Raw genomic sequence first — 24329 nt, 5'->3', positions numbered from 1 at the left:
TTTGAACGTCAAGGGGCGATGGTTAGATATTCTCTTGTCATTACCCAGCACTTGTGTGGCGCAAATGTTACTTACGATTTGTCAGACTAAGCCTGGATATTGTCCAGGTCTTCCTGCAGTCAGACATGAACTGTTTCAGTATCTGATGAATGGTGTCGAGTATTGTGCAGTCATCTGCAAACATCCCCACTTCTGATCTTATGATGGAAGGAAGGTCATTGATGAAGCAGCTGAAGATGGTTGGGCCCAAGACATTTGTTCAAGTATTTATATAGTAGATACTAAAATTCTCTTCTGGTCAACATGAGGTGGATGAAATGACTGAGCAGTAATTTGCAAATGTCAATAGGAAACAAATTTATAAAGAAGTTTGAATTAAAGCATGGAGAGTTTGTGAACTCTGTACCTCAGTTGATCAGTCTTACTTGACTTTTGCATGATGATAGAAGAATGTTTAGGATTTTCTCAAACTTTCTGAGCATTGCATATATCTCGGAGACTTTACTATAGGAAAATAAATTTGAAATTTCAACAAAGATATTGCAATATATTTTCTTTTTAACATCTGAGCCCAAGTACACATCCTGGGGAGTTACCTCATTCACAACCTTGTTCTTCTGGGTGCTCAGGTGAGGGAATGTTTGTATTTGTCCGGGAATATACTACATGGTATGTCATGTGACAGTACCTTTAAGAAATGGGTGTTTAAGAAATGTACCTTTAAGAAATGGATGTTTATCAGTGATGTCAGTGTGTGGGTGGAGCTGGGCTGTCTGTCAGCTTTTTACTTTCGTTTTTGGCTGTTTGCTGCAGGGTGCGTTTTAGTTTCGTTTTCAGTGTTGGAGCTGATGCCAGACAGAGCTGCTGTACTGTTGATCTCTCGGCCATGAAAAGACTATCTCTTGATCATTTGGTGAATTCAGAATTATAAATGTTTTCAGGAGTGAATGTAAACCTGATGTGCTTCTGTTAAAAGATGTTTCTTCTGTCTTCTGGATATTGTTTGGGAAGTGATTAAGGATTACCTAGTGTTGTATTCTTTGGGGGTTGTATTTGAATTGATGGTTGCTAAGATGTTCACTGTATGTTTCAAAAAGGTTAACTTGAGTTCATAGAATACACATTGTTTTGCTTTAAAAAATAATTTTCCATTTCTGTTGTACCACACCTGTAGAGTGGGCCGTGTAATCCCCATACCACAATCTATTAAAAGTTGTGGGTCAGGTGAACTCCATGATACACTTTGGGGTTCTCTAAACTCTGGTCCATAACAGGTAAAACACAGCCATTATAAAATAGCATCTCCTTAACATATAAAAATGCCAACATTTTTGGCAAAGCACAATGAGACATTAGCAGATCTCAAATTTCTGAAGTATGTTCAAGAAAGCCTCCCTCGACAAAGAAGAATTGACATTTCAAGCTGTAAAGAGATCTGAAAAGTTGTCTTCACTGAAATAGAACCACCAGACAGCACTATATGACAAAGACCATTTCTTGTCCAAGCCACTAGATGGAGTAGGCTGTAGTAACAAAGTGTTTAGAACTTAAAAGTGTGAATTAACCTGCATTCCACCGCTTCAATCTGTTGCATTACCATGCCATCAACCTGTATTAATATTAATTTTTTTTAAACTGTAAAAGGTTAACATGAACAAAACCATGCCCTCCTATCAAAAATAAAGTTAATTTGGAAGCAATTTATCATCTTTATGAATTTCACGTCTAGTAGTTCTGGTTACCATATTCTAAATATTATACAATGGCACTGAAGAGGGTGCAGGGAAAATTTATAAGAATCATGCCATAAAGTTATGTGGTTGTACACATCAGGAAAGGACACTCGTGCTGGATCTCTCTTCTCTTCACAATAAGGCCCAGGAGTGGCCTAATAGAGATTATGAAAAATATTAAGGTTTTGATAGTGAATAGAGAGAGAATGTTTCCTCTTGTGGAGAAGCGGCTAACCAGAGGCCAACTATATACCATTGTCAAGAAATGCAACAGGGAATCCAGTAGAATCTTCTTCATGCAAAGAGTGGGAGCGGCTGAAGCGAATAGTATAGATGCATTCAACACAAAGCTTAGCAAGCAAATGGAGGGAGAAAGGAATAGATGGAAGATGCAGATGTCAGAAAATGGGAGGAAGGTAAAGTGAAGCATAGATATTGGCATGGACTGGTTAGACTATGTAAGGAAAAATAACCAAATAGATATAAATAACTAAATGGAGTATAGCAAAAACAAAACACTAATGTTTATTATTCTGCCCTGAAATAAAGAGGGGAGGAGATTGGTAGGGGTGGGGTAGGGCAAGAGCCAAAATGTTGTTTTCCGTTCATCGGAGTAGAGGTCCTGCCTTAGCCAAGGTGGTATGGTTGGGTTTCCTGCAGATAGAACATACTACAATGAGCCACTTGTCAAACAGTACCCAGTCTCTGCCGTGGTCTTGTAAGCTCAGTATGAATGTGGTTAGTCCAATTACACTTCTGATCGGTGGTGACCCTCAAGATATTGATAACGGGGCACTCAGCAATGGTGGTGCTATGGAAGGTCAGGAAGCAATTGTTATTATTACCTGCTACGAAGGTTACCTGCCATTTGTCAACCTCAACTTGAATGATATCCACATCCTGCCATACACTGGCTGAGGCTGTTCCATTTTCAGAGGAGTATTGGAAGAATTGCACTTGTAAAATTAGCAGCAAATAGCCCTACTCCAGACCTTATGAGAAGGTACGTCATCGATGAAGCAGCTGATTAATAATAATCTTTATTGTCACAAATGGCTTACATTAACACTGCAATGAAGTTATTATGAAAAGCCCCTAGTCGCCACATTCCGGCACCAGTTTGGGTACACAGAGGGAGAATTCAGAATGACCAAATTACCCAATAACTCGTCTTTCAGGACTTGTGGGAGGAAACCGGAGCACCTGGAGGAAACAACACAGACAATGGGAGAACGTACAGATTCCACACAGAGCTCCTGGCGCAATGAAACAACAGTGATAACCACTGTGCTACCGTGCAGGGTGCTCCAGTGATAATCACCTCGTTGTCCACTTTCAATGCATTCCCTCCTGGTCCACTGGGAAGGAGGTCTTGATCGAGATGATAGCAGATGTCGGCAAGGACCTGCCATGAAAACATAAGCCTCCTGAGGCACAAGTGCTCATACATGTCAAAGGAGCTGATCCTCTACCTCACATACTCTTATGTTTGGGATCTCCTGCCTTTGAGCTGCTTCTGTGTCTGTCCCACGCCCTGTTGAGCACCATGTGGTTGTGAAGTCAGTTGGTGTTGCTGCTGCCATTGCTTCTGCTGTTGGTATTACTGTTCCTCTTGTTTCTCAGCAGAGGTCCAAGGTTTGTATAAGTTGCTCACTTGCTATGGTGAAGGCTTGACAACGAGGGATTTTAGGCGTGTTCAAGGCAAGTAAACTAATTTCCAAAAGTTGGAAATCATCTGTCAATCACAAACAGCACACATGCAGAGAGGTGCTATGATCAGCATCCTCTCAGATCAGCAAAGCTGCAGATTTTCAGTTTCACTACTCCCACCATTTCGATTTCATTAAACAATCAATCCTTGCTATGCCCTCGCCACGGTGACCATGGTGAGATGCAGAAAGCTCGGCAAACCCATATGCTGGCTGTTAAAGCCAGCAAGCAGAACTCCATTTACATATTTAATGAATTTTCCAAGAGCTGCACGCGGTTCCCCATCATGTTGGGTTCCTGACTCAACACTATTTTTGGGGGATTTAACCCCACACCCAAACCCAGCTCCCCATGGCAGTTACAATTCTGTCCCTAGGGTGATAAATATCTGGAATAACTAATTATACTGGGTAGTCTACACCCATTTTCTGGATGCATTCAAAATACAGTTAGATGCCTAAACACAGATTTAATATTCAGTTAGTTAAGTAATAGAGTCAGCTCCAATAGGCCTTGCTGTATTGGTCTGAAAATAGGAACTCTCAGAATAGAGTAAGGATTATCCTGAGAATCCTTCATAGTGTTTTTTTTAAACATATAAATGACTCTGGATATCAGGATATTATGACAAGAGCATTTATGCAAGAGTTGCGGATGATGACCAATATGTATAATTCTAAAGAAATAATTTATGACTGGGCCAGTGAACACAGGTGCAGTTCAATATGGGAAGTGTCAGGTAATGTCTATGTAGATCTCAATCTAAGGGCAGGATTCTCCAGGAATCAGCAGGGTAGCCAGAATTGGCGCAGTGGAGTGGCAGGAACCACTCCGGCATTGGGCCGCCCCAAAGGTCAGGGGCTAGGCCGACGCTGGAGTGGTTTGCGCCCGCCGGCCGGCGTGGAAGGCCTTTGGCGCCGTGCAAGCCGGGGCCGAAGGGACTCCGCCGGCCAATGGTGGTCCGCGCATGCGCGGGAGCGTCAGCTGATGTCGCCCCGCGCATGCGCAGGGGGGGGGGGGGGTGGTTCACCTTCGCGCCGGCCATCGCGGAGGCTTACACGGCCGGCACGTAGGAATAGAGTGCCCCCACGTCACAGGCCCGTCCGCGGATCTGTGGGCCCGATCGCAGGCCAGGCCACCGTGAGGGCACCCCCCGGGACCAGATCGCCCCGCGCACTCCTCTCCCCCACCCCCGAGCCCACCCGCACCGCCAAGTCCCGCTGGTAAGGGACCAACTCCAGTTTACGCCGGCGGGACCAGCATAGAACGGACAGGACTTCGGCCCATCCCGGGCCGGAGAATCGCCGGGGGGGAGCCTGCCGACCAGCGCAACGCAATTCCCGCCCCCGCCAAATCTCTGGCGCTGGGGAATTCGGCAGCCGGCGGGGGCAGGATTCGCGCCGCCCCCTGGCGGTTCTCCAACCCGGTGGGGGATCGGAGAATCAAGCCCCATATGTTCCAGACAGGAGGGGCTAAATTTAAACTGCCTTGATTTGTCCTCTCAATGCCCATCAGTAACAGAAAAGTGGTTCTTTATTCTTACTGTGCCCTTTATAAATGGTTGCATCTTTTCCCCATGCTCAAATCTGGACAGACACGGATGCAATTATACACAACACACAAGCAAAGGTATAATGGAATGGCCCTGCAGTGGGAAAGTTCACTGCTCTAGGGTGATCCTGTCTTTCCAGAAGCAAGACTTCCAGGAGTAAGTTAGCCTTGAAGGCATGAGCTCCAAGGTTCCAGTAGCTTTCAGCTTTAATGGGGGTCAGAGCTCTTTCTGCTTCCACTTACTTGATGATAGACATGATGGTAGCGCAGATTTTTTGCCTGGTGTCCTGTCCTTGTTGGAGGTGAAACAGTAACTGGCCATATGGTCCAAAGACTGTATAATTAAAGTAATTCAGACACCTCAGTCATGTGATATTGGTTTCAGGTTGTTAAATGATACCTTTTGTTGAACTGTCATATTAGAACAGTTAATGTTTAGGCCATTAGCGATATTATTGGAGATTAGAACTTGCAAAAGGCTGTCTTTGTCTGTAGCTCGGAAACTTCCAGAAGCCAGCAAGCAATGAGCTGGAGCCATCTTGCTAGCTCAGAATTGTCCATTTTGAAAAGCATCAAAAGCTGACTTTATAAAGTAGACCAGCTGACAAATGGTTTCCATAAATGACAATCCAGCCAAGTTGCCTGGGAGGTAAACAATAGAAAAAAGGGTCAACAAGTTAATAATAGGGCAAGATGATTGTGGGTGTGGTTCTGGGTACAAGCAGGGTTTCTTTAGTTTAGCGTAGCTGGATTGAAAGAAACAGGCCAGGATTCTCCCGCAATTGGCGGGACGGCTCGACGCCAAGAGCGGCGCAAACCACTCCGGCATCGGGCCACCCGGAAGTTGCGGAATCTTCCGCACTTCCGGGGGCCAGGCTGGCGCCGCAGAGTTGGCAGCACGCCAACCGGTGCCGAAGATTGGTGGGCCCCGATCGTGGGGCAGGGCCCCGATCATTGGGCAGGACACCACCCCCCCCCCCCCCCCCCGCCCCGCCTTGCACCCCACCCCTCCCCCACCCCCAGCAAAAAGAGTTTAAAATTCTGGTCAACTAAAAGACTCCTAACAGTGACTGAAATATTGGTTATAGCTAAGCTGACGAGGGGAAGAGAGACGGAGAAAGGCCTGAATTTGTACCAGGGTGAAAAGGCTCACCTTTGTGGTGAAAATGGCAGGTGAGCATGGAAATCCGAAGTTCTGCCCCCAAAACACGGCACTTCCTATTTTTGCGGGAGTGGGCCAAGGTTTGCACGTGCGCAGTTCACAGTGGTAGCTGGCCATTTAAATCATCAGTTGCCTCCAAACAAATTAGATTTTGCTATTCTGTAGTGTGGAACCCAAGTGCAGAGCAGAAGAGGAAAGGGTAGGTTTGGCAATTAATGGAAGTGTTAAATAATGCATTTTGGGAGGAGTGGAAAAAATACAATGGGTTGTATACAATAAATAGAACAGTATGAATGGATGGAAAACTGGGAAATACAATTACATGCAGAATAAGCTCTAAAATGCCCAATAGAACTGTTTTTTCTTAAACAGAGGCAAAGAAATAAAGATGCATTTAAATAAGATCACAAGGCCATCATAAATAGGTGGAGTGGCTGATCTGATTGTAGTCTTAACTGTACTTTTCTGCTGGCCCCCCAGAATGCTTAAACATAAATAACAATGATTAGGGGAGAGGTAATCTCATACAAGTCATTTATGGATGGGGAGAACAAGCGGGAGTGTCAGGAGGTGGGCGAGCTTCTAGGTGTAGACAAAGAATATGCGAGTGACCCAATACCAGAGCACTTGACGCGCAGGAAGAAACTGCAAATGCAGCTTGATCATCTGTCCATGGACCGGGCAGCACGTCAGCTACGGCAATTAAAGGGAATGATATACCAGTGTGGGGATAAGGCTGGTTCCTTGTTCGCTCATCAATTAAGGCGGCAGGAGGCTACCAAAGAGATTGTGTGGGAGCTGGGGGATGGGTTGGTCTCTGCCCCTGAGAAAGTCAACGAGGTGTTTTGTTCTTTATAGGAAGGGCTTTACAGGTTGGAGTTGCCAAAGGATGGGCAAGAGATGGCTGAGTGTTTGGAGGGTTTGGAGTTTCCTCAGGTGGGGAATAGTTGCGGGAGGCTTCAACGGCAGCGATGAGGTTGGAAGAGCTTTGCAGGGCTTTAAGCAAGGTGCAGACAGAGAACGCACCAGGGCCAGATGTGTAACCAGTAAAATTCTATAAAATGTTCACTGGCCAGCTGGACCCATTGGTACTGGAGATGGTTAATGGCTCATTGGCATGGGATTCCCTTCTGGTGACACTGGGGCATGCGTCCATCTCCCTCCTTCTGAAAAAGAATAAGAAGCGCAAAGAGTGTGGGTTGTCCTGTCCAATGTCCCTTCGTAATGCGGATGCAAAACTTTTGGCTAAAATTCTAGTGTTGAGGTTGGAGCCATGCCTCTTGAAGGTGGTGGGGGAAGACCAGGCAGGATTTGTCAGGGGTAGAAAGCGGTCGTCGTACATTCGGTGGCTGCTTAATGTTGTTCTTACATCGATAGGGGGGGACCGCATACAGAGATATTTATGTCTCTAGACAGCAAAAAAGCTTTTCTCCGGGTCAAATGGAACAATCTGTTCACGGTTCTGGAAAGGTTTAGGATTGGTCCTGAGTCTGTATTGTGGGTTTGGCTGTTAAATAATGCACTGGCTGCTAGCGTACATAGGGACACCTGAATTCAGGGTCGTTCAGGCTACATAGGGCGATGAGACAGGGATATCCTATGTCACCTTTGTTATTTGCACTGGAAATTGAACCACTGGCAATTACTTTGAGAGCATTGGATGAATGGAAAGGGATTATGCAGGGTGCAGTGGAGCATAACATATCCCTGTACACAGTTGACCACCTGCTGTACATAAGGAATCCAGGGTCACTGATGGGAGGGAGGGGAATAGGGATATTGAAGAAGTTTTGTTCCTTTTCAGGATACAAATTAAATATTGGGAAGAGCGAAGCTTTTGTTGTTAGTCCTCAGGGGAGATTGGGTTGGGAGTTTTGCCATTCTGTAAAACGGAGACCAGTTTTCACTACTTGGGGTCCAAATAGCATGGAAGATTGGCGTGACTTCACAAATTGAATTTTATAGGCTTGGCGAGAAGTGTTTTGCAGAGTTTGGACAACCTTCGACTTTCACTGGCAGACCAAGTACAATCTACTAAGATGAATATTTTGCCATGATTTTTGTTCTTGTTTCAATGCCTCCCAGTTTTTCTAACAAAGGCTTTTTATCCGGGGTTTGGCAGTGTATTATTTTTGGGTTATCAATTTGGAGAAGGTATTGGGGTGGGTTGGGAATCAGGAAGTTAGTTGGATACAGATGGAGTTGGGTCCTGCAGAGAGAAGTGCTGGTGACTGCCGTTTGCTTCGGCGAAATACTCGTGAATCTGGTGGTAGTTTCTACGCCAAAGATATGACGGAAATTCCGCCAGTATTATAAACTGTGGGAGATGTCAAGGTGGGCCCCCATCTGTAGGAACCATTTGTTTGAGCTGGCGAAATTGGATGCTACATTCGGGAGATGGGGCAGCAAAGGGCTTGTGAGTGTGAAAGGCTTGTTCCTAGAGCGGTGGTTCACGAGTTGAAGGAGAAATCAGGGCTTTTGGGGTGGGGGGAGGGTCTTATATTTTCAGGTTCAGGACTATATCCGGCGGGCATTTCTGACACCCGTGATGGTGCCACCGTCTACCCTGTTGGAAAGGATATTTGCGTATGCAGGGCAGCACGTCTGGGATATATCGGCGGATCATGGGGGGAGAGCAGGTTTCAATGAATGAGGTGAGAGGAGGAGCTGGGAGCCATTCTGGAGATGGAGGTATGGAGTATGACCCACCGTAGGGTGAATGATACATCAACCTGCGCAAAGTTGAGTTTTATACAACTCACGGTGGTGTTTAGGGCGTACCTCACCAGGGCCAGAATGAGTCAATTTTTTTTTGAGGGGGCTGACAATAACTATGAGCGGTGCTTGGGAGGGCATGCTCACCACACACACATGTTTTGGTCCTGTCTCCAGATGGTGGGTTTTTGGGGGTCTTTTTTCAGCACCATATCGGCAATCCTTAAGGTTGACTCAAAACCTTGCCTGTTAGTTGCTGTATTTGGGGTGCCAGACCAGCCAGAGTTGAGGACGGGGCTGAGGCAGATGCATTGGTATCCGCATCACTGCTGGCACAGAGATGGATATTGTTGAACTGGAAGCAGGTAACGCCACCCAGTGCGGAATTCCTGTTGGTGATGGGGTCAATAAATGAGTTTTATCGTAGATTGCGGCTGTTTATTTTGTACTTTAAAAAGCTGGTCAGGGAGAGGTCAGCCCCCACTATGGAGGCTAGATGTGGGGCTGCTGGCAGACGACGAGGTTTGTGGGCTGATAAGGAGGAACATCATGAATTACCTGGAAACTAACGATACGGAGGAGGTAGCAGCATCCACGGTGTGGGAGGCCCTGAAGGCAGTTATCAGAGGGGAGTTGATCTCCATCAGGTCCCATAGAGAGAAGAAAGAAAGAGCGAAGGGAGAAAGGCTAGTCGGGGAGATACTCAGAGTAGACAGGAGCTACGCGGAGACCCCCGAGACGGGGCTACTGAAAGAGCGGTGGAGGCTGCAGGCGGAATTCGACCTGCTGACCACTGGAAAGGCATTAGCACAGCTTAGGAAGGCCAAAGGGGCTGTCTACGAATACGGGGAGAAAGCGAGTAGAATGCTGGCGTACCAACTTCGCAAGAGGGAGGCGGCCAGGGAAATTGGGGAAGTACGGGATAAGGAGGGCAACACGGTCATAGACCCAGAGGGGGTGAACAAAGTCTTTAGGGTGTTTTACGGTAAATTGTATGAGTCAGAACCCCCGTTGGGGGGGATGAAGCAATTCATGGACCAACTGAGGTTCCCAAAGGTGGAAGAGGATCTGGTGGAAGGACTGGGGACCCGATAGAGCTGGAGGAGATGGTAAAGGGTTTAGGGAACATGCAGTCGGGCAAAGCCCCAGGGCCGGACGGCTACCCTGTAGAATTCTACAAGAAATTTTCAGAACTGCTGTGCCACTCCTACTAAGGACCTTTAATGAGGCCAAAGAGAGAGGGACCCTCCTCCCAACAATTTCACAGGCTTCGATCTCACTCATCCTCAAGCGAGAGAAAGATCCACTACAGTGTAGATCATATAGACCGATATCCCTCCTGAACGCAGACGCCAAACTGCTGGCCAAGATCTTGGGTACTAGGATTGAGGACTGTGTCCCTGGGGTGATAGGGGAGGATCAGACAGGCTTCGTCAAGGGCAAGCAATTGAACTCCAATGTACGGAGGCTCCTAAACATCATCATGATGCCCTCAGAGGGAGGGGAGGCAGAAGTGGCGGCGGCAATGGACGCGGAGAAAGCCTTTGACCGAGTGGAATGGGAGTACCTGTGGGAAGTGCTGAGAAGGTTCGGATTCGGTGAAGGGCTCATAGGTTGGGTCCAACTACTTTACCAGGCCCCTGTGGCAAGTGTGTGCACGAACAGGGCGAGGTCGGAACACTTATCCCTAAGTCCTTCTTTAAGCGGGTGAGCAAGATCAACTCGGGATTTGTATGGGTTGGCGCTGCCAAACTTTTGCAGCTACTATTGGGCAGCTAACATAGCCATTAGGAAATGGGTACTGGGGGAGGGGTCGACATGGGAGCGGTTAGAGGCGGCCTCATGTAAAGGTACCAGCTTAGTGGCACTTGTAACGGCACCTCTGCCGTTCTCGCTGGCCCGCTACTCCTCTAGTCCGGTGGTGGTGGTGGCATTAAAGATCTGGGGTCAGTGGAGAAGGCACAGGGGGGTGGAGGGAGCCTCAGTCTGGACCCCAATACGTAACAATCACAGATTTGTCCCGGGCAAGATAGACGGAGGGTTTCAAAGCTGGCATAGGGCAGGCATTAAAAGGATGGGGGACCTGGTCATAGACAGGATCTTCCCCAGCCTGAAAACGCGAGAGGAGAAATTCAGTTTGTGCACTGGAAACGCTTTCAGATACCTTCAGGTACGCGTCTTTCTGAAAAAAACAGGCATCATTCCCACTGCTACCTGCACGCAGGATACATGATAGGGTGGTCTCCGGCACCTGGGTAGGGGAGGGGAAGGTTTCGGACATCTACCGTGAACTTCAGGAGGCGGAGGAAGCCCCAGTAGAGGAGCTGAAGGGCAAATGGGAGGAGGAGCTAGGTGGGGAGCTGGATACGGGCCTGTGGGCGGACGCGCTAAAAAGGGTCAATTCCTCTTCATCATGTGCCAGGCTTAGCTTAATGCAGTTTGAGGTGGTCCACCGTGCGCACATGACGGCAACCAGGATGAGCAAGCTCTTTGGGGTTGAGGATAAATGTGCGAGGCGTGCGGGAAGCCATGCAGATCATGTCCATATGTTCTGGGCATGCCCGGCTCTTAAGGGATTCTGGCGGGGTTTTGCTAAGGCAATGTCAAAGATCTTAGACACGCGGGTGGTGCAGAGTCCAGAGATAGCGATGTTTGGTGTCAGCCGATCCGGGAGTTCAGGAAGCTAAAGAGGCTGACGTATTGGCCTTTGGCTCCCTGGTAGCCCGGAGACGAATCCTTTTAACGTGGAGGGACTCGAACACCCCCCCCCCCCCCCCCCCGGGGTGTAGAGACCTGGGTTAGTGACATTGCTGGGTTTTTCAGTCTCAAGAAAATAAAGTTTGCCTTGAGAGGGTCCATGGCAGGTTTCTCTCGGAGGTAGCAGCCGTTCCTCGACTTTCTAGGAGAGCAGTAAAGGTCAGCAGCAGCAGCATCCGGGGGGGGGGGGGGGTCGTTATGTTGTATTGTTCTTTTATACTATTAACATTTATTTTGTTCTGTTAATTGTTGCGTACGGTTATGCAGAAATGTTGTTTTTGCCAAAAATTTGAATAAAAATAATTTTAAAACAAAGCTGGTCGGTGGAGGGGGAATTGCTTGTTCCTGTTGTTTTGGGTTATATTTGTGTTATTAGGGTTCATGTTACTGATGTTGCTTGTAATTTTTGATGTGCATGTTATTATGGTGTTGTGGTGCAAATTTTTGATGTAAATGCTAAAATTTCAATAAAAATATATATTTTTTTACATAACATTTTTATAACATTATAGATTTATATATTGATTAAGCCACAGAGTGCTGAGTGCAATTCTGGAAACGATACTATAGAAAGGATATTAAAGTTACAGAGAGAATACAGCAAATACTGACCATGAATACAGGTAGAATCAGCAATGAAGGCAGGTCACCGCACCTTAGGCAGGACCTGGATCCAAGAGGTAGGTGTAAAGTCATTTACCTCCCAAATCCACCAAGTCCTTGTCTTGCTACTCTGGAAGCTTGGCTGATGAGTTTGTTACAAACCTGAATGACAATGAACCTGATAGCCTCATATTTAAAGTTCCAAAACAACTCCTTGGAGCTGGCTGGCTGCCCATCCAACTTCGGCCTCACTTAAAACCAGCAAGGGACAGGTTAAAAGCAGGAGAAACAGTTTTTTCAGACTTTAGCGCCCCACATACACCCCTCCCCCACCTAATCCAAATGTGCCTACTTTTTAGGTTAAAATTCAACTCAAAAAGATAAATTACATCCTTTGGTCAGAAAGCCTGCTATGGTTCTAAAAAATGCCTAACTTAGATGCCAAGACTAATAATAATCATCACCTACGTCAAATTTCTGCATTATTTCAGTTTGTTGGATTGCACCAACCAGGGTTCTAAGATCAATTTTTATGTCCAGGTTTTCGCTGCGTAGATGATCGGTTTCTTCCTTAGAAGCTTTCCATTTCAATTGTTGTTCCTGTCAAATACAAGATACTGGAGTAATTTTCCATTTTGCTTTACTGAAATCCGTGTACTGAAATTGTTGACAATAATAGATACAAAATTGTGATTAGTAATTAGCCATTGTCCACGAGGGACCACAGATATCTCACCATTAGAGAGACAAGTGGTTATACAGCTTGAGGGGTACCACAACAAGCATGGAGCAAGGCAAGAGGGCAGGCCTCCATCAACTATTACAGCCAATATGGTGAATGAACCTTGCCATTGGCATCACTGCATATCACTCTTCCCATCTAGCCAAATGACATAACCAATTCCCACAGACTTGAGATTATAGACTAAAAGTTACATTTTTTTCCAAAGGTTTCTCGTGCTTTGGGTCTATTACCAGGTCATCCCATTGGATTCATGCAGAACAAAATAAAGCAATGTAGCCCGTCATACTTTTGCCAGTTTTCAAACACTTAACCATTGGAATATAAGGTTGAATTTTCATGTCTGCAACACAGAGGAAATACATGCAATGGTCCCAAGCTATTGGCAAAGATCTACCTCGCCATTGCTGCCATCACTGAAGCTGCAACAGCGACTCCGAGTGACCTAATGCATGCTAATGACATTGTTCAGTGGCAGCACTCCCACTTCAGAATCAGAAGGTTGTAGATTCAAGTCTCACCCCAAAGGCCAAGTGTGCAATACTTGGAAAGTGCTACATACAGTGTCAGGGGTGCCACCTTTCAGGTGAGTCCTTAAATCTGTCATCATGTTTGAATGTGAATGATCCCATGACACTATTTTGAAGAAGTGCAGGGTAGTTCCACAAGTATCCTGAACAATGTTTATCCCTAAATTAACAGGTCATTATCTGCGGCACTGTAGCACAGAAGTTAGCACAGTTGCTTCATAGCTCCAGAGTCGCAGGTTCGATTGGCAGCTTGGTTCACTGTGCGGAGTCTGCACATTCTCCCCGTGTCTGCGTGGGTTTCTTCCGAGTGCTTTGGTTTCCTCCCACAGTCCAAAGATGTGCAGGTTAGGTGGATTGGCCATGATAAATGCCCATAGTGTCCAAAAAGGTTGGGGGAGTTACTGGGTTATGGGGATGGGGTGGGCTTAAGTGAGGCACATTCCAAGGGCCGGTGCAGACTCGATGGGCCAAATGGCCTCCTTCTGCACTGTAAATTCTATGAAATATTGCAGTATCTGGGATCTTATTGTGTGCAAACTGGCTGCTGCATTTCTCACACTATCAGTGGCTAAACCTAAATAAGTATTTAATTGGCCATAAAGCACTTTGGGGCAGGAAGGGATCATAAAACATGTTGTATAAATGCTAGTCTTTCTAATCGGCTTCCTAAAAAATACATAGGATTGGTTATTTTTGATCTGAATAGCAATTATGGTTCCCATAATCAGGTGATCCAGTTAAAGAAGATTCCAAAGATAAGTTCGCCTCCCTTTTTGAGTAGCCAGGAGAAAAACGAAGGCACTTCCAGTCTCCCCAATTCCAGCTTCACTCAGTACTACTCCGAACCTCACCCCCTTCCAGAGATTCGGCCACACTAACATTTCACCTTACCTACCTCTTTGTGGCTTGGACTTCACTGGATGTTTGATCACTAGGTCAGTGCTCATGAGGTTCAACCTTCAAAATGTTAGGCCTCAAATATTCTTACCTCGTTCCAGTGCTACAGGACACATTCCACTCAGCAGCTGCCGAAGTGCACTTGACAAGTGTGGGGTGGGCGGGGAGGGAGATAAATCAGATTCTCGCTATTACAGGGGCTGGTTTAGCACACTGGGCTAAATAGCTGGCTTTTAAAGCAGACCAAGGCAGGCCAATAGCACGGTTCAATTCCCATACCAGCCTCCCCGAACAGGCGCTGGAATGTGGCGACTAGGGGCTTTTCACAGTAACTTAATTGAAGCCTACTTGTGACAATAAACAATTTTTAAAAAATTACTAATGCATTCATATTTGTCTTTTTCAGGTCCAATAATCACAATTTTTCTCTTTTACAAATGTTTATTCAAAATGTCCTTGTAAAGTTTTCTGTAAATTCTGTGTCCACCAAGTGTTCTGCCAGGGAATTTCATAAACTAACAACCCACTTCATGAAAAAAAATCTTTTAATGTCCCCCTCTGTTGTTTTGGCAATGATTACAAGCGTATGCCCTTTGTTTACTAACTTCTGGAAATAATATTTCCTTATTTAGCTCATCAAAACATTTGGAATTTTAAAACAACTTCCAATTAAGTATTCACTCATCTTTTACTGGTCTAATGAAATAAACCCCGGCTTCTCTAATCTCCTCTCATAACTAAAATTACTCAAACCTAAAGGGCATAATTTCTGAGCTCCAGGGCAGTTTGTTGGAGCGGAGGACAGAATACCCTAAAGATGTGCTAGGAACACATAGAAGCAGTGTTCATAGTTCATAGATAAGATATACATGGCAATTGGCTGAGAAGTGCAAATTTCCGATGGGCAATTGCCCTGCACTGGGAACCACCCGAAAATGCAATCGAATTCACAAGTCAGATGATTCCAACTTCATTACACTAATTGTTATCCAAAAAAAGTTTGAAGAATTAAAACCACTTTGAGCTTCTGGGTAACTATTGTACAGACCCACACAAGGCCTCCCCATGGGACTCCCCTACCCCACCCCGATTATCCCCCTGCCAAGGGGCTACCCCTCCTTCACTGTGACCCCGCCAACCTCTGCCAACTCCCTCTTGACTCTTGCCCCCTACCACCACACCCTCCAACACAAAGACCTGATTGCTGACCTCCCCCCACCCACCCTCACCACCAAATGCCTGGCTTGTCAAAGACCTTTAAACTTAACTGGTTTACAGCAAATAATGCCATTTTTTTAAAAAAGGCCCAGCTAACCTACCTGCAACTGAGCTGCCCTTAATGCTGGGCCCCAGGAGCAAGCTGCAATGCACAGATCTCGCCTGACCCGAGTCGGAAAGTTGGGCAAAATAGAATCGCCTGGATTGATTACCTATGAATGGAGTGGCAATCAAACTCAATTGCCATTCCATTGAAAGTTACAGCCCGTTATCTTAGTTTCTACATGCACCATGGTCTTGATGTCCACCCCAAGTAGAGCACAGTATTTTTTTTTATTAAGGGGCAATTTAATGTGGCCAATCCACCTACCCTGCACATCTTTGGGTTGTGGGGGCAAAACCCACGAAAACAAGGGGAGAATGTGCAAACTCCACACGGATAGTTACCCAGAGCCGGGATCATACCTGGGACCTCAGAGCCGTGAGGCAGCAATGCTAACCACTGTGCTACCGTGCTGCCCGAGCACAGTATTTTAACTGTAGCCTAATTAATGATTTGTACTGGTTTTGCATACCTTTATTGATTTGCCCACAATTATAAACACAGCATCCCACAATTTTACCAACTTATTTTACAAGACATTTTCAGTGACTGTTTTTTGCAATATCTCGGCTAATCTCCTAAATATCAGGATAAGTGAGCAATAAATTCTTCAGCAAATCCATGCATACTGAATGTTTTGGTAACCATTTCCAGAGACTGATAAGTCTCCATGAAAATAAATACTTCCTATCAAACTCTGGCCATGTACTTTATATGAATGCCCCTAGTTTACCTAACCCTATCCATCTCAAATAACCTCATTAGACAATTTCTAAGCCTCACAATTACATTCTGCTGAAAAAAGCATGTCTTTAATTTGGCCGAGAAGATACTTCTACAGGGTTCATATTCTTCACTGAACTTTTGTAGACTATTTGTGCTGAAGGTTAAAAACAAAAACAAAAATTATAGGCCATCTTACATATAATATTTGATCAGCTCTCCGAAGCTTTGTATCCAGATTTATAACCTTTTCATTTGCTTCTCTCTCAAGGTCTTCAACGGTTTGAACCAAGACTTCATTCTGGTCACAAAGGTCATTTACATAGGACTGAAGAATTCTTAACTTCATCTAAAACAAAACCAAACCAAAGTTAAACAAAAATATTTCATTTGCAGTTAATCCTCTCCACTGACTGTACCTCCACAAATCCTTCAGCTTGAAGAATAGCTCAGTGCGTGTATCATTTCTACTTGGCTTGAAATCATATTGGACCCGAAATTAACCAAAATACAATGATATAAAACTTGCCTCATTTATGTGTTAAACACTACCAATGTAAATATGATACATTTCAGGGGATATTTTCATGTCAGAGCTCTTTCAGAAACTGCTCAGCACACTTGTTTGATCGCTTCTAGTGTTATATCCACTTCTTCCATCCCATTCTGCTGAATATCTGAGGATGACAGCCACTTCATAGAATCATAGAATTCTTACAGTGCAGACAGGAGGCCATTTGGCCCATCGAATCGGCACTGACCCTCTGAAAGACCACCCCACCTAGGCTCACTCCACCACCCTATCCGCGTAACCCCACTAACCTGCACATCTTTGGATACTACGCAGCAATTTAGCATGGCCAATCCACCTAACCTACATTTTTGGAGGAAACCGGAGCACCAGGGGGAAATTCAAGCAGACAAGGGGAGGAAGTGCAAACTCCACACAGTCACCCCAGGGCGCAATTGAACCCAGGTATCTGGCACTATGAGTAAGCAGTGCTAACCACTGTGCTACCATGTCGCACTGGATTCATCCATCAGAAAACAAATAATTATTGTCTGACATGCAAAACGATGTATCAACTATACAGAAAGTTAGCACAGCAGTTCCAGTAGCCCTAACAGATTGAAAACTTCATCCTGGATATAGCATCAGGCCTTAGCACAGCCACAACACCACCATCTGGCAGCTGAGTGCAGGAACCACAAAATCTGCCCATGTGTTCAAATAACAATTGAACAATACCCACATACTATTCCTTCTCAAAACAAGTCAAGACATAAAAAAAAGCACTATTATGTTTATATCTCAATCAATGTTACAATTAATTGCTTTGTGGCAGACAGCCAACTTCAAGGCATGCAATTTGCAAATCAATTTCGCTAACTGGGTGACACAATGTTGAGGTACAAGAATGCTCCAGCATACAATGACATAGGTAATTCAAACTGGATTTGCACCTGCAAGGAGAGGAAGCTACCAAAGGTGCCAGTACAAGATCAGATACCTTCATCACTGGAGGGAAAACTCAAGGGATAGAAACTTTGAGTCTCTTACATTCTCCTTAGAGCAGACAGTTTGAAATAGCGTCCATACAGGCCATAAGTAATTTTTTGCCTGCCTTCGGATTCTTTAGTTTCTCCAAGATATGGAAAGAGAGAAAGGAAATGCTTTGTAAAAGAAAATATTCAACACACATGCAGCTAAACTCTACCTTCCCCCCATACGTGACAGTTGTTAGTCAAGTTTGTTAAGCAGAATAACACTAGTACACTATAGGCAAATAATCAGGCTTAAGCCAATAAACTGGTGATAAGATAATTTTGCTCAATTAAAATTGTTCTTAATGTGGTATTCAAATTCCTAAAAACTGATCTAAGCAAGAGCATAAAGAGAGAAATTACAATACTTTTAGAAAGCCATGCCAAGAACTACTGACTTACTGTGAAACTCTTCTTTTAAAGCAGATCAATAGAATTTTATTTGAGACACAATGCCTTTAAAACTCTAGAAAACACGATCCTTGTTGAGTTGAGTTGGAAAATATTGCAAGAATTTCACTTCATCAATGAGTTGTTAAAGTGGATTGTCATAGCAAGCTCAGGTTGTCACTTTACATGAAACTGTAGAATGTATTAAGCCCAGCAGAACCTCCACTTACTTACATTCATCGATACTTAAGGTTTTCAACCCAGTAGCTAGTGGTCCTCATGAAGCAGCAGAAGCTATGGAAGGGCAAGGCCAAATTTTGGACTTTATCTACAATGAATACTCAAGCTCCAAGAATAATTCCAGGGCTAGGGCAGCACGGTGGTGCAGTGGTAGCATTGCTGCCTCACAGCACCGAGGTCCCAGGATCGGTCCCGGCTCCGGATCACAGTCAGTGTGGAGTTTGCATTTTCCTCATTTTTGCATGGATTTCGCCCCCACAACTCAAAGATGTGCAGGGTAGGTGGATTGGCCACGCCAAATTGCCCCTTAATTGGGAAAAATTAATTGGGTACTCCAAATTTTTTTTAAAAGATCAATGCCAGGGCAGAAAAGAGGATTATTGAACTCGTCGCTTACAAAATAGGAGTAAGACAAAGATTCCCTCCACAACCCAGACTATTTTATATTTCTGGCTTCCTCAATGTTATAGTGGAAGGCCTCATGCAGGGTCGTCAACAGCAATGTTTTGCAAACTCTTCCCCCCCTCCCCTCCCCCCAGAGATCCACTTTTGACAACCGACCAATGTTCAGGACCTGTGCTGGCCAAACTTCAAACTCGCGCCTTATTCACTTACTCCTAATATGAAAGGAGGTTTGCTTGGTCCTCACGATCTCACTTGAATCAGGTTCAAAGGAGGAGAGGGCAATGTGCATATCAAGTGCAGACTTCAGCCAATTCCTTTGTGCCATCTTCATCTTTATGAAAACGTAAAATCCAACCTTGCACACGTCGGTCATCATGAAGGGCAATATCAACAAAATGTGTGTTTTACTCAGCACTGGATACTCCAGGGAGATGCTACACCAGGCTGATTTGCCATGTTTTTAATGTGGTACTACAGGTCAACTATAGCAAGATAGTCTTTTAATTAGGTGCCAGCTCTAAATTAATAACGGATTCTGAGGTTTCAACCTCAAAAAGGGAATTCTTCATCCACCACTCCTCTTTCAAAATCTGAAACTTCTACTTTCATATGCCAGTACTTCCCTGCATATAACACACATGGGTTTAGCATCCTTATTTGCATTGGCACCACTGACAAAACCATACCTCAAGAAATCATATTTATACTGCTTTGCTCCTGACTTAAACTTCTTCTATGTAGTCTGCTAACCTGGGGCCCTGGAGCTCTGCACAGAGCTAACACTAACACTGCTCTGTTGTGGACTCTCCTGTGCAACTTTCTCCAGCAGATTCTGTTGCAAGATCCTGTCTAATAGATAAACTGCCTCATTGAGTCTTCAGCCATCTTACTTTTAAGATAATCATTCCTCTTCACACTTCGCTTGCCTTGCGTGCCAGCAGCTGCAAAATGGAAGCAAGATGATGTCGCCAAAAGCACATACCAAAAAGGCGCTTGACATCAAGTGTACGCGGGGGCGAATGACCTGCTCACTCTGTTGCCGCATCTGGCCAGAAGACTCCACACAGCCTAATTTATTTCCATTTAAAAGGCAGAAGCGGGACTTCCAGTGGTGGCCATGGAGTGAGCGGTCACCGATTTGGTGGCTCCCACTCACGGTAGTATTTTTCATTTCTTTCCCCATCTGAGGGGCGAAGTTTGGATGGAAAGAGGCGTAAGAGTACCTGAGAAGGTGTAACTCCTCTAGTGTGGCTGGTGGGTGGATCCACAAACTAGGAGCGGGTCGAGAAGAAAGGAGCTGTTGGAGCAGGAGAGTCTTCGTGGTGGGTCACAGGTTAAGATAGCAGAGGGAAAAGGGCCTGTTTTACCCACCCAGTGGTGAACAAAACAGCTGTAGGAATTTCTGAACGTTAAGCCAGCAGGGGAAGGAGGCACTGGAGGACCTGGCCAAAGTGAGACAGCCGATTAAGTGAAATATTGAGCAGGCGGTGGGGGGGCACTCGGAGCAGCTAGCCTCGCTGGTGGTCGAGGTGGGGGTGATGTGGGAGACCCAGAAGAGGCGGAAGGAGAATGTGGAGAATCACTCCAGAAGGCAAAATTTGAGAAACGTGGGGATGCTCGAAGGCATCGAAGGTGCGGAGACCGACATGTATGTTGCAAAAATGTTGGGGCAGTTGATGGGGGAGTGGGCCTTTGACTGGCCTCTGAAGGTGGACCGAGTGCACAGGGCATTGATGCAGAGACCGCAAGCGGGCGAGCTGTCAAGGGCGATGGTGGTGCAACTGCACTGCCTTTTGGATAAAGAGAAGATTCTTCAGTGGTTGAGGAAGTGCACCTGGGAAGGGGATGAGCTGCGGGTGTATCAAGAATAGCTTCACAGTTCTAAGGTTCCAGGTTCGATCCTCGGCTTGTGTCACTGTTCGGAGTCTGCACGTTCTTCCTGTGTCTGCGTGGGTTTCCTCCGGGTGCTCCGGTTTCCTTCCACAGTCCAAAGATGTGCAGGTTAGGTGGATTGGCCATGATAAATTGCCTTTAATGTCCAGAATTGCCCTTAGTGTTTGGTGGGGTTACTAGGTTATGGGGATAGGGTGGAGGTATGGGCTTGGGCAGGGTGCTGTTTCCAAGAGCCGGTGCAGACTCGATGGGCCGAATGGCCTACTTGTACACTTGCCAGGGGGGGGGGGGGGGGGGGGGGGGACCACGTGAAGGTTTGGGAGGCCAAAGGTGAAGGAATTTCCTGCATATACACACATGGGCTTTGCATCGGCACCACTGATTAAACCATACATCAAGAAATCATACTTATACTGCTATGTTTCAGAGTTCAGTTTCTTCTGTGTAGGCTGTAAACCAGAGGTTCTGAAGTTCTGTACAGAGGTAGCAATATTTGGGGTGTCAGAAGTCCAGTGAGCAGGCGGGGCAGATGTCTTGGCCATTGCCTGGAGACGGATCTTACTTGGATGGAAGGACTCGGAGCCACCCAAAGCAGGGGTGTGGATGATCGACCTGGCAGAATTCCTGAGGCCGGAGAAGGTCAAGTTTGTCCTGGAGGGAGCCGGTTGATGGGTTCACTCGGAGATGGAAGCCATTCATTGACGTCTTTTAGGAGGATTGAAGAGTCATCAAAAGGGATGGGGGGTTAAAATGAGAAAGGCAGTATGGGAGATGGGGGTGATGGTTATTTATAATGTTGTACGATTTTCCTTCTGCTTCGGATTGTTTTTTATGAAAATGTCTGAATAATATATTTTTTAAAAGGCAGCAGTGGCCGCTATTCTGTATGTAAAAGCCGGTAGTGACTGTTGGTTGCTTCCCCTGCGATTGGTACCACTGCTAAAACGACACAAATGATCGCTCTGCAATACTTCCGACACCCGCCTGCGGGTCGTGTCCAGTACTTTGAAAAACCATGGTCTACAGAACTGTCTATCCAGACATACATAGAAGATCTTCCTCGAGAAAACATAACAACCATCACCAAAATAACAAAGTGGACATATGGCAAAGTAGAAAAGTGTGTCCAGGAAGGGAAAGCACCAGTCTTTCGGAGCCTTCAGTAAATATAATTTTAGGGAATCAGCCTCCTCGCCGACAGTCCTTCAAAAAAGCCCTTGCAAAGAACCATGTTAGAAAATTGACAATGTTTAAGTTTTGAGCATGACATTGGTCTTGAATTTCTAGAATATCAAAATGGTTGGCAGGACAAAAGGTCATTTACGTTGCTTATTCCATCACATTGAAAACAGATATTGCAAAGTTCTTGGGACAGAATACAGTCATATGTTCAACCAGATGCATTTAAAATTAGAACTGCATGAACTGTTAAACGTGAATCCTTCATCATCTCTTCTGAGCAGATGCCTTTTGCTGCCACATTTGTGGATAGTGGCCTCAAGTAGACAAAATGCACAATGACATTTTCAATACACTACATCCCTCCCCTTCTAAGTTGATAAGAGGCATAGCATGTTTCAATGGCTTGTTTCCAAAAGGTGGAAACAATAAACACAAGCTGGTTTAGCACAGGGCTATATCGCTGGCTTTAAAGCAGACCAAGGCAGGCCAGCAGCACGGTTCAATTCCCGTACCAGCCTCCCCGAACAGGCGCCGGAATGTGGCGACTAGGGGCTTTTCACAGTAACTTAATTTGAATTCTACTTGTGACAATAAGCGATTTTCATTTCATTTCAACTTGAACATTCAACCTCACCAGTAACATTGGCCCAGATCTTCCAAACTCAGGAAAATGTTGTGCGACTCTCAGGAATTTCCCAAGACATTTGAACTTCCAATGGGTAATTTTTCAGCTCTGAGTTAGACTCGGAGGTTTCAGTTGGTTCGAACTCAGTTACCTGGGTAGTTAATTCAGGAAGCATTAGACATAAAACAAGTGTCCAACTCCTGGGTAACTGTACAACTGACTCCTGTCGAGACCCACCTGACCTTTCCCCCACCCAATGACCCTTGACCTCTTCCTACCCCTCCAAAACCAAACTCGTCCCCTGGTCCTGGAGGCTGTTCAGGCACCTGGAGAGGAGCAAGAAGACTCAATACTGTGGTTCCTTGACATGACAAATACAGATTTAGCGCTCTACCATTTTTTTTAAAATTTAGAGTAGCCAATTAATTATTTCCAATTAAGGGGCAATTTAGTGTGGCCAATCCATCTACCCTGCACATCTTCGGGTTGTGGGGGCGAAACCCATGCAAACACGGGGAGAATGTGCAAACTCCACACAGACAGTGACCCAGAGCCGAAACTGAACCTGGGACCTCGGCGCCGTGATACTGCACTGCGACCCACTGCGCCATTGTGCTGCCCTGACATGAAATTCATACTTGTTGAATATTCGGGTTCAGGTTGCATGGCTAATACCAAACATGGAACCCATACTTGTTGAATATCCAATGTTCTATTCAAGACAGTAGTTTGCTTATGTGGATTGCAGAATAACATGTTCGTGGTATATGAATGGGTATTATTTCAAACTTGCTTCCACACAAGGGAAGATGAAAGTGAAGTTACCCCCTGTGATCAAGAACACCTCTCTGTGTATAACGATGCACTATGAGTGTTAGCAATCTGCTTGCCATTGCAATGGTTGATGGGTTCATGTCTCCTCTTTCTGTATGAAAACTGCACTTAAGCCAACCGGGCTTATCGTCACAACTAGCTGGGTGGTTTTGTCAGAGTTGAAATAGAAATTTGTGCAATCTGCTGACAACCATTGTTCAATCTACAGCCTGTTGTGTGATGAAGTCCAGTGTTACATGGTGGTCTAATTTGACAGATCATGTGATGTGAGTCAGGGGGGTAGGGGGAGACAGGAAACATATCGTGGCGAGGTCAGGAATGAAGCCGCTACAATACACAAGGGGTGCTAGCAGTCTCCAGACTTCCTGCAGCATTTGAAATGGGTTCAGCTTTCCATGGATCAGGTGATACTCCTTTACTGTTGAACACATGACCGATGGGTTCAATGCTGCTTTCACTGAACAAGCACCTGGCTTTGCTCATGGTCCGGTTACATGCTCCATGATGTTGCAGACATGTCTCCTGTTCATTTTCAGTGTGATCCTCGATGAGAATATCATCAATGATGTTCAGCATGCCTTCAAGTTCTTGAAGTACAGAGTAAATCAATGCTGAAAGTATTTCAGCTGCTGAATTAAGTCCAAATTGGGCTTCTTGTATTGTAAAAGTCCAATGCCAGTGCAGAGTGCTGTAAGATAGATACATCGATTTTTCTGCAAGCAGGATCAGATGGTAGCCTATATCGCGGTCAGGTTTGGTGAAGTGCTTAGC

General features: G+C 45.4%; 1 protein-coding gene across 6 annotated transcripts in view; it reads right to left on the bottom strand.

Moving 5' to 3' along the window:
* LOC119972633 (putative leucine-rich repeat-containing protein DDB_G0290503) overlaps positions 1–24329 on the bottom strand; it is a 590251-nt gene that overhangs the window by 545451 nt on the left and 20471 nt on the right. For 4 of the 6 annotated variants that reach the window (XM_038809653.1, XM_038809656.1, XM_038809657.1 and 1 more), the window contains exons 2-3: positions 16644–16793; positions 12700–12831 (exon numbers count right to left, since the gene is read on the bottom strand). The exons of 1 other annotated variant lie outside the window; for it this stretch is intronic. In XM_038809653.1, coding sequence (XP_038665581.1) covers positions 12700–12831; positions 16644–16793 — 282 coding nt within the window. The remainder of the gene's footprint in view (positions 1–12699; positions 12832–16643; positions 16794–24329) is intronic. One more of the 6 variants, XM_038809652.1, reaches the window with a different exon arrangement.

This window comes from Scyliorhinus canicula, chromosome 10 (assembly GCF_902713615.1).
Source record: "Scyliorhinus canicula chromosome 10, sScyCan1.1, whole genome shotgun sequence".
NCBI classification, from domain to species: Eukaryota; Metazoa; Chordata; class Chondrichthyes; order Carcharhiniformes; family Scyliorhinidae; genus Scyliorhinus; species Scyliorhinus canicula.
This window is presented reverse-complemented; position numbering and strand designations above follow the sequence as displayed.